Source organism: Corylus avellana, chromosome ca1 (genome assembly GCF_901000735.1).
Source record: "Corylus avellana chromosome ca1, CavTom2PMs-1.0".
NCBI lineage: Eukaryota > Viridiplantae > Streptophyta > Magnoliopsida > Fagales > Betulaceae > Corylus > Corylus avellana.
In genome coordinates, this window is record NC_081541.1 from 38,591,815 (window position 1) to 38,603,005 (window position 11,191).

Genomic DNA, 11,191 nt, shown 5'->3' on the forward strand with positions numbered 1-11,191 from the left:
GTCCCTTAACATGTGAAAAGCCCATATTTTTTTTAATAACAAGTGTTTCTCACATGTTTTTTTAATCACTTAGTAATTTATTAGACCGACATGTAGCTAATTGCTACAAACCAATTTATAGCCAATTTTTGTCTTCTTTTTTTTTCATATTAGTAAACGCTGATAATTATACTGTCTGCGTCCACATATACTAGTCCGAAAATGGATCCTCTCCATTTCACTTGAAATTGAGAGTATTCATTTAGTAATTAGAAGGACATACTTGTCCAAAACATTTCACCCAAAAAATAATTGGACAATATTACTCCCCTAAATGCACTAAATAAATTATCTCTATTTCACTTAAAATGGAGAGGATCTTTTTCCGCAATTAGTCCACGCTAATAGTAGTTCTCAATATTTTACTGAACATCTAATCCAATATTCTAGTGCATTGGTCTAATCGATCGAACTAATGCACTATAATCAATATGATGTTTGATTGAACCTTCAATTATGTCAAGTGTGATTATATCATAATCGATCGAACTAATCGCTATGATCGATCAAATGTTCAATTGATCCTTCGATTTTATCACAATCAATAAGATTAGTGCACTGATCGATTAGTTAGTGACTTATGAGAAGGATGAAGTTTGACTAAGTTGAGATGGAGAATACTCAACATTTCTCAACTTACATGATGTATTTGGACTTTGTGAGAAGAACAAGAATAAACCCCAATGGGTTACGGTGAAAGTGATGATAGACATCATCGTATCAAGTGGTGATAGAAATTATCATAATCAATGATCTTGTAGAAAAAAGCAAACATAACATGATTTTTTTTTTTTTTTTTTTTTTGTTGCCACCCCTTCCTTATTTTTTTAATATTTCTTGTTTTTCTCATTGTTATGAGACATTTGACAACCTAGTAGCTTTTGATTGGTTTAACATGAAATTTTGTTAGCTTTATTGACGGAAGATAGATGAATGTACTGTCTCTATATTTATCCAAAAGCAAGGTAACAGTGGCAGATACAAAGGGGGCAGGCAGGGGCACCCGTCCCTCCAAAAAATTTTGATTTTTTTTTTTTCAGAGGATATTTTTTTAGTTTTCTTGACCCTAACCCCTATTCCTCTTTTTCCTGCCCCTACTCTTCTTCTTCTGCCCCTCCTAATACGAATTCCTAGATAAAGATAACCATCTATGATACAAAATAAAACATAGGTACAAAAACAAAATAAAGTCGTTAAAACTAATAACTGAAATGGCATTTAACACAAAAAAATAAATAAAACATAAAACTTTACTAATACTATAAGAATAATAAATTTTTTTCTATCGGCTTATATGATTTTTTTTTTTTTTACAGAGTCAATAGCGTAGACTTTCACCTATTAGCAATTTATCAGCATCGACTATTGCATGTTGATGCTAAAAATAGCTCATCAGCAACAACTTCTCAGCCGACACCGATGCTTTCCAATTTTTAATTTCTTTAGTAGAGCATCAATACCGTTGACAAAAAGTGGACAATGTTAGAGTCGACTCCAAAGCCAACGCTAATATTAACGTGTTTTTAGCATTAAGGTTGACTATATATTAGCATCCATCGTAAAATATCGCCGCTAATAGATGAATTTCTTGTACAGTGTAATTATGTGTTTATCTAGGTTGCCCATCCACACAAAAAATTCTAATTCCGGCTCATATCCATTCTGTGTTTACTAAACGCCACAGAAAAGATTGCCATCTTGTACCATTTCCTGTAGCACACTAACCCGAACGATGTTAGGCTTTGTTTGGCAACCATTTCCATCCCTTCATTACTATTCAATACATAATTTTCCTAAAAAAAATTAACATTAAAATATTCTAAATTTTATCACGTTTTATATTACATAATTTACTTTTTATTACTATTCAAATAAAAAAAATTATTACAAAACAAAACTTTTTTCACTTTGAAAAATTCTACACTTTCCAAAAAATTCTCCAAAATTTACTCCTAAAATGATATGTCACAGTCCTATACAGCTGTTATTGTGAAGAATGTGTCATTTGGAAAGCAATTTAAAAATTAAAAATTAAAAAAAAAAAATTTGAAAAGTGAAACATTCCTCTTCGCCAAACAAGATCTATCTCTGGAAGTCCCTGGCGCGTTGGGTTGTGAGTTGTGAATATGGTATAGGATGACCAATTGTTCATATGTCAAATCATTACAAAGGTGGAGGAAGTTGAAACAAAAGTAAATTTGACGAAATGTCTAGCTCCTCCAATACAAACACTTTCTTTTCTAGTCCATGTCTTTTCGTGCTGCCTTTTATCCTTAACTTTCATTGGTTTTTTTTTTTTTTTTTTTCTTTGAGGGGGTGGGGTTGGGGCGTTAAGTTACTTTCATGTATACTGTTGTTGTCAGCCAATAAGGTAAAGTGTACTATGTTTTTGTGTCACATGTGGCTTTTTCTAAGCAAAGTCTAAAGTTGTTTTTTACTTTATTTTAGCTTTAGCTTTAGCTTCGCTTGACATTGAACCATTAACACGGTCAAAGCAACTACTTGACTATTTGCCTGTGGAGGTCACTTTCTTGTTTTGTCCATTTCTTTCTCAAATTTGAGGAAAATCAACTAAAAATATTCTAAGAATATTGGAATATCCAATTTCTCAATTTCAATATACCATATTAATAGTTCACTACGCTGATGTGGTAGGGTTTAGTAGCCATTAGATATACCCAAATGACTACTAGACCGAGACACATTAGAATAGTAAAATAAAGGTGAAATATTGGTGTTGTATATAGCATTATTCCATAATAAATGTACCTAAGACGAGTGTGGGATTATACGGATTACATTCCAGATAAAATATATTTTTACTAGCATTGGTGCAAAGAATAAGTTTTTCTGAATAAAAAATTTTAAGCTAGTACGAGGAGAACAATTATCTCAAAGTATTGTGACATGTTAAGAATGGAATGTTACGATAGTAATTGTAATGCCCTACACTAAATTAGGATTAAGGGCACCTTAATTAGTGCGTAAGTAATACAATAGAGTTGGACTTACGCAATTACTTTTTCACTTGTAAAATATCTCGATGTTTTGCAATCTAGCAGGTTATCGAGTAGGTAAAATTGAGTGAGATTGAAGATACTAAGAGAAAAGCTCGTGCAGATAGGTTGGCATAGCATAGTATAGACAATAATGTTTATTGTAAATTAATTTCTCTTGGAAGCTCTGTGTATTTGATGATAGATGATATTGTTGTGGTTATTTAGTATTCGGCTTAAATCATTGTTTTTTCCACTTTTGGCTATATTTTGCTCTAATATTTGGTGTTTAAGTTAATAATTCCATCTAATTACAAATTAATCAGTGTAGAAGCACTACAAGCTAGTAACACTCCAAATTAATTTCCTCAATTAAATAATTTTGAAAGCGTTACATGCATGAGCCCCCACTATAAGTGGAAGGTGCATGTTAGTATATGGAACAGTGTTTACCCATTGTGGGTTGGATCCACCATATTATCTCTTGAATATTTAAGTAGTCTATTTAATTACCATGATCGTATCTCTTGATTTATCCAAGAGTCGTGTCTCTAGATTGGCTATAAATAACCAATGGAAGAGTAATTAAGTTTATTGAACGCTAGTACTTTGAATTCTTTCAACATCTTGGATGTGAAAGGAATTACTAGGTAGTCTAGAGCACTTCCAAAGATCCTAGTTTGCGAGTTCTATTATGTAAAAGGTGCACACAAATTAAAAGAGCTTTTTTTTAAAAGCATGCTGAAAATGATGGCAGTGCCTTTCTAAGAAATGCAGGGCCATTTCTTTGTTAACAGTAAGTCTAGCATGAAATTTGAATATTTAGTAGTTTATAGGAAAAAAAGGGCCCCCCAAATTACCAGTAATTTACAATTTAGCCCCATAATGTTCAAAATGTAATAAAATAGCACCAAAACTATTAGCTAGTTGCAATTTGGCCACTCCGTTAGTCATCACTGTCAAATAGGATGAAAAATTCAATACGACGTTATTTTGGCAAGATTAAGTTAAAATTGATTTTTTTTTCTCAAAATGGCATTTTAGTAACTTAACCTTGCCAAAACAACGTCGTATTGAATTTTTCATCCTATTTGACGGTGATGATTAACAGAGTGGCCAAATTGTAACTGGTCAGTAGTTTAGATGATTACTTTATCACTTTTTGAACATTAAAAAGCTAAAATAAAAATGACTGATAGTTTGGGGGCTAAATTATATTTTTCCCTTATATACATCGACCAGACTTGACCATAACAATAGTAATATTTCTTTCTAATACTGTCCTTTTTTCTCTCTACACTAGATGATCTTAAAGAGAATATATAGTAGACAGATTGTTGTTCAACAACTGTACTCTTTGCCTTTTCCATGTTCTTTATTAATGGTTAATCCACCATGATGTTTGAATATCCACAACTCTATAATGAACCACTAGATAATTAGACCATGCCCAATAATTTTTGTTTCCTTCTTACGCTGCGCTTATAAATAGCTTTTGTTGCACAGATGTTATCTTCATTCATTCACCAACGTCTTGGAGAGAGCGAGCGAGAGAGAGAGAGAGAGAGATGTCAGGTGACAAGGAAAATACTGTTCTTGACCCTCCAAAACAGCTCGATGCTGGAGCTTTGTTTGTCCTCAAATCCAGAGGTTAGCAATTCTTTTTTCCTTCTTTGTTTCCAAATTTCTATATATAATTTCCCAAGTTGATGAAATAAAATTCTATCTTTTTTTGAGGTAATTAGGGTCATGGTTGCACTGTGGGTATCATTTGACGACGTCTATCGTGGCTCCGGCGCTTCTGAGTCTTCCCTTTGCGCTGGCCTTGCTAGGGTGGGTTGGGGGAGCTGTTTGCCTTATTCTTGCAGGTTTGGTGACTTTCTATTCCTATAATCTTCTGTCTATGGTGTTGGAGCACCATGCACAGCTTGGTCACCGCCAACTTCGGTTTCGGGACATGGCTAGAGATATTTTAGGTGAGTAATCTCCTACCAACCTTTTTCCATGTTCAAGATAAATAATAATAATACGAATTTATTTTAAAAATAAAATAAAAAACCCTGAGATTTGTCTGTTGGCTTAAGTAGTTAAGCCGACAGGATGCTAACTTGTGGGGGTTATATGCGTTGGCAGGACCTGCATGGGGCAAATATGTTGTTGGGCCACTTCAATTTGGGATATGTTACGGCGCTGTAATTTCTGGTTGTCTTCTAGGTGGGCAGAGCCTTAAGGTTCGTGTCTTTCTCCCATTTAAACCCTTTCAGAAATCTCAATCAAAACTAATCATACATTGAATATTGATTGAAACAATGCTTATCAAAAACTATAACCTATTTATTCAAAAATCATCATCAAACCTATAAAATTCAACCTAAAAGCTTTAAGTAAACAACAAACCCACACATTAAACTACGAAAATTCCTCGTAAGTAGTAGTTAAATAATACGCAAACATGTTGATTCTTCTTCTTCTTATTCTTCGAAAGAAAGTGGGTGGAAGCAACTCAAGTACAAATATTTACATGTCTAATTTTCATTTGAATACAAGAAGCATCGATCGATTGGTACCTCATCGATCTCATCGATATTCCTTCGTTAGGGTAGTGTTAGCATTGATTGATCGATGGTCTAGATCAATTGGTCGTTCCCCACTGAATCACACTAAATTCAAAAAAAAAAAATTCTCATTCTCTCCCATTTAGGCACTTAAAACCAACTCCAACATACCTTGGCAATAATTAGAGCACACTTAACCTTAATTAAAGAGCGGAGTGTTACACACCATGAGCTTCTAAGAGTTGGATATTACTGAAAGGTTGTTGCTTGTACCGGTTCCAAAAGAGAGCTGGGATGATTCATAGGGTTATAATTTTGTATTGGTAGCATTAAGTTTTTAGGATAAATAATAATTTAACATTGTATTAAAGCAAAAGTCATAAGTTTTAACTTTGTTTCCATTATTCACCTCTCATTTCAATTAAATGTTCATAGCTAGGAAGAGTACATATTAGAATATCAATTAAATTATTAAATTTACCCATTTTATCTGCTTCAACTTTAGGATAAACTAGAAGGTCTAGAAAAAAAAAAAAAATGCCAAAACAAGTCTACTGACATGATGGAACCGAAATGTCAGTAGATTGAGAATCTATAATTTGTTTAATTACTAATTAAGTCTTTATTTATTTTTTATTTTTTCCTTTTGGCATGAATGCAGTTCATTTATTTGCTCTCAAACCCAAATGGGACGATGAAGCTTTACTTGTTCATAATTATATTTGGAGTCCTAATGCTGTCGTTAGCCCAAATTCCATCCTTTCACTCCCTCAGGCATATCAATCTCGTCTCTCTTACCTTTGCTCTTGCTTACAGCGCTTGCGTCACAGCCGGTTCAATATACATAGGTAACTGTACTTCAAAAGATAATTACATAAAAAACATTTCTTTGTATTATTGTGTATATGTATATATACATATATACATACACTTCTTTGACAGGACATTCCAAGAACGCCCCTACTAGAGACTACTCCGTAAATGGCTCTGGAGAAATTCGTGTTTTTGGTGCTGCCAACGCTGTTTCAATCATTGCCACCACGTATGCCTGTGGAATTGTCCCTGAAATACAGGTATATATACTTCATCAGCCACTATACATTCATTTGTTGCTAAGAAAATTTGTTGAAAATCGACAGCGGAAAAAACTGGAGAATCCTCTTTTAAATTCCAAGTTTTGGTTAAATTGTGATTTGATTGGCATCTAATTTTGGGTGTGTGATAGAAAAAATTTCACATTTTTATTTACGCTTTCAAACTTTAAAAAGTCACATTAAGGCCTCTTGAACTATTACCACGTATTAAATTATACATTTTTACATTTTTATCCGCAAGTACCTTGGAAGTCATTAAAAAAAAAAAAACACATTTAAAAAAAAAAAATTATGCGGCTAATATGAAAAGGGTCACCCTTTTTTGTTTATTTTTTAAAATATTTTTAATATTTTTTTCAAATGGTCATTATTTTGTTATACTACTAAAAAGACAAGGTTTAGTGACACCTTCAATAGCTAGGGTCATTTTAATAAAAACGCCCCCATATTCATATGGGAGTGTTTTACTGTGCAAACACCGACACTAAAGAGTGGGGACGTTTGAACATTTGAGCGACTCCTATTTTTGGGTCGTTTTACTGTGCAAACGACCGCACTAAAATGTGGAGGCGCTTGTATTAAAAAAACAAAAAGCGCCTCCTTTTCCAGCTAACTACTTTAAAGTAGGGACGTTTCAAGCGTCCCTAATAACTTTTGAAAATTTGCCACTCAAAATCGCTTATAAGTGACACCACACACTAGAAAACACTACAATTTCCCTCTCACTCACCCACACACTAAAAATTCAAAAATAATAATAATAATAATAATAATAATAATTCTTTTTAAAAAGAGAGAAAAATTAGGGGGAGGCCCGAATGGCCACCCCCACCTCAAGGGTGGCTCGCAAGCCACCCCAAAGGTGGCCGGAGCCACCTTTTTTTAAAATATTTATTTATTTATTTTAATTTTTGTATAAATAAATTTAATTTTGGTTTTTTTTTTTTTGCGGGGGTTTTATAAAAAAGTAGGGGCACGTGTACTGTGCAAGCGCTCCTTTTTGTCTTTCAACTTTAATGTTAAGACAATATTACCTATCATTTTACACTAAATGGATACTCTCAATTTCAACTGAAATTGGGAGGATCATGTTCCTTTGGAAAATGGGGCGCTTGCAGAGTGCCAAGCACCCCTACTTCCAAAAGGGGACGCTTGGCCTAAAATGTCCTCAATTGGAAGTGTTTTTCACTGTACAAACGCCTATAAATTTGAATCCAAACACTATGATTTGAGTCATTTGTCAAGTGCCCCTATTCAAGCGTTTCTAAATGTATGGGGACCTTTTTTAAGCCTAAAACACCCCACAAAGCATGTCACTAAATCTAGTTTCTTTTGTTATAGTTAATTAATAACTTTTAAGGGTATTTCAGAGAAAAAAAATTTATAAGTGTTTATTTGACATGCAGTGGTAGTATGGATCCCGATGTCACTTTAAGTCTACAATCTATATACGTAAATGAAAATGTGGTAATAATTAAGGAGGCTAAAGTATATTTTTCTAAAAAAAAAAATTTAGATTCTAAACGAGTCAATGCTAGCTAGTGGTTAATTATATGTTGGGAAAAGAACTAAATTGCCTTAGATTTTTTTCGATTTGCAGGCAACTATAGCAGCTCCCGTGAAGGGCAAGATGTTGAAAGGTTTATGCATCTGCTACGCTGTTATAGCCATGACTTTTTTCAGCGTGGCAATATCCGGGTACTGGGCATTTGGGAATCAGGCTAAGGGCACTATTCTTGCAAATTTCATGGGCAATGGAATGCATTTGCTTCCAACTTGGTTTCTCTTGATGACCAATGTTTTCACCCTTTTGCAAACATCGGCTGTCTCTGTGGTAATTAAGTCCAACTCACCACTATTTTGCCTCACAATTCCTAAAGATTATGGCCGTTAAATCTACTACAGACCAAGCATTTTCCATTTTGAATATCACTAAAACAAGAATATTTCACAATAATATATATATTGAAGACAACTCTCTTACAAATTATTAATTATTTATATCGAGAAAGAAAACGTTGAAAATTGCTTATTTGACATTGACATTAGGTGATGACATGAACGCTGATGTGTCAAATGGCAAATAGCTGCAAACTGTTAACTTTGACAGTAAAGTAATACAATAACCTATTTTAAATCTGAATAAAATCTAAAAACTTTATTTTTTAAATTAGAAACCCAATGACTAAATTCAAATAAAATGAAAACTTATGGACTAAATACAATTTTTCCCCTAATTATAAAACAATATTAATATGTAAAGAATCATGTTTTAAAATATTCTTTCATACGATATTCGAATTTTCTAAAGCATTCGTTATATTATATATATGCTGCTTGCAGGTTTACTTGCAACCAACAAACGAAGTGTTTGAGAAGTTGTTTGCAGACCCCAAAATGGATCAGTTTTCCATTCGAAATATTGTGCCAAGATTGATTTTCCGGTCGATGTCAGTGATTATAGGTACAACCTTTGCTGCAATGCTGCCATTTTTTGGAGATATCATGGCACTTTTGGGGGCATTTGGGTGCATTCCTCTTGATTTTATTTTCCCAATGGTTTTCTACAATGTGACTTTCAAGCCCTCAAAGCGTGGCCTTGTTTTCTGGGGCAACACATTGATAGCAGTAGCTTCCTCAGTGTTATCCATGGTAGGTGCAGTAGCATCTGTTCGACAAATTGTTCTTGATGCCAAAACATATCGTTTGTTTGCCAACATATGAAAATCAAACAAATGATAGATCGATGCATATATATTATATGTATATAGAAGATATGATGCAAGAATTTATATGACTATATATTAAGCAGTAAAAATGTTTGGAGAACTTCATATATATATATGCTTGAAGAAGTCTATTGTAAAATCCTACTTGTTTATGATTCATATCTCCCTTGCATTTCCCTTGTGTGTTTGAATATCTTCTTATAGGATATAGCACTTGGTTCCAGATTCATTATTAATCCAGGCTCAATCAAGTTTTCAGATTGTTTTAAATTAGGTGTTCCATTACAAAGAGAGAAAATGAAATTAAATCTAGCCCTCAAAGGTATAGAGTGCAACAGTTTTATTTTTTTGGAAAATTGAAGCGATTATATCATTTATAGAAAAGATGCTTTTGCAACTACACTTATACTATTCATAAAGACAATATTATACTCAACTGTCCTACCAATTAAAGGCTAAAGACTCCTAACTACAACATATGACCTAACTAATCTGAACAATAAAACAAAACAATCTCCATCATAAAAGTTCAAAACCTTTCACCGATCAGTGTATAGCTCTAAAACACAAAATGAATTGATCAGCGTCCTTCACCATCACCACCAACTTCTTTTAGGGTTTCAGCAGAAAATCCCATTACAAAGAAGATCAGATGACAAACAAAAACATATCAGTGTTGATCCTTACTTTGCATTGGAAAAGAGCTTTGAAGAAGCTTTTCAATTCAGTTGCTAGTAAAGCTGAAAGCCATTAGCAAAGCCCTACATGCATGAAAGCTGTGGAAAAAAAAAATTCTTGTTCCTTTAGCGGCATTAAGTAAAATATGATGACCTTCACTTTACATTTATTATTTCGATAAATGATTCAAAATAATCAAATGTCAATATATGATCCATTGCAATTATTTCAATATTCATTCAACATTTGAAATAATTTCTAAACCTAATATATATATATCCTCAATGAAATTAATTAGTAATCATTTTTTTAACAAAAACTTATCACCATCAAGATATATATCAGTAAGAGCTCATTACCAACGATCGAGATCCCAACAAGAAAATCTTTAGATGATTTTTATTTACTGCTTACTTCTGCCTATATTTGCTTTGATCAAGAATATCTCCCACTATTTGTAAAACGATATATATTAAACAAGCTAAATTTCACCAAATGAAGTGTTTTTGCTACTCCTATTTCTAACATGTTTTGTTTTAATAATCATTATAAATACTAGTTTTCTATTATTTTGAATGGATGTCTGTATAGGTTCTTAATTCGTTCCATCTAGAGGACTAACCCAAGGTGACTCGTTGTCACCCTTCATGTTCATTATTAGCATGGATGTGCTAACACGTATAATAATGAGGGAAGAAAATAGGGATATCCCTAAATTGATCAAATCAAGAATCTGTAAGAAATAATTAAGGTGTAATTACATTTTCTCTCCATCAACTACAACGCATGTCACTTTTTCCGAATGAATTGCCAACTATACTACTCGACCCTATCAAACTACCATTTTGTATCCAAAACCCCTTTTTCGTTAGTCAAATATGTTAAAAGAGACGCTCAACCCGTCATTTGCCACTCACGTGCCATCTTGATCTTTTTTCTTCCACTTTTGAATAAGTAGCGCCAATGGATACTGCCAAAATTTTCGCTAAAACGGGTCATTTTGCTATTAGTTGTATTAATTTATTAGCATCAACTTATATTAGTCGACGCTGATAATTATACTAACAGCATCAACACATACTAGTTGACACTAATAGTAG

At 33.1% G+C, this 11,191-nt stretch overlaps 1 protein-coding gene across 1 annotated transcript; it reads left to right on the top strand.

Moving 5' to 3' along the window:
* Window positions 1–4,588: 4,588 nt before the first annotated feature.
* On the top strand, window positions 4,589–9,427 carry LOC132167358 (GABA transporter 1-like). Its single transcript, XM_059578307.1, has 7 exons — window positions 4,589–4,685; window positions 4,781–5,011; window positions 5,169–5,266; window positions 6,252–6,438; window positions 6,533–6,663; window positions 8,285–8,518; window positions 9,028–9,427. The coding sequence occupies exons 1-7, from the start codon at window positions 4,604–4,606 to the stop codon at window positions 9,406–9,408; spliced, it is 1,344 nt and encodes a 447-aa protein (XP_059434290.1). The 5' UTR covers window positions 4,589–4,603; the 3' UTR covers window positions 9,409–9,427.
* Window positions 9,428–11,191: the final 1,764 nt, after the last annotated feature.

Coding starts and splice junctions, on each gene's coding strand:
- LOC132167358 (XM_059578307.1), top strand. CDS start 4,604: ATGTCAGGTGACAAGGAAAATACTGTTCTTGACCCTCCAAAACAGCTC. Junction 5,267..6,251: donor TAGGTGGGCAGAGCCTTAAG/GTTCGTGTCTTT, acceptor GCATGAATGCAG/TTCATTTATTTGCTCTCAAA. Junction 6,439..6,532: donor AGCCGGTTCAATATACATAG/GTAACTGTACTT, acceptor CTTCTTTGACAG/GACATTCCAAGAACGCCCCT.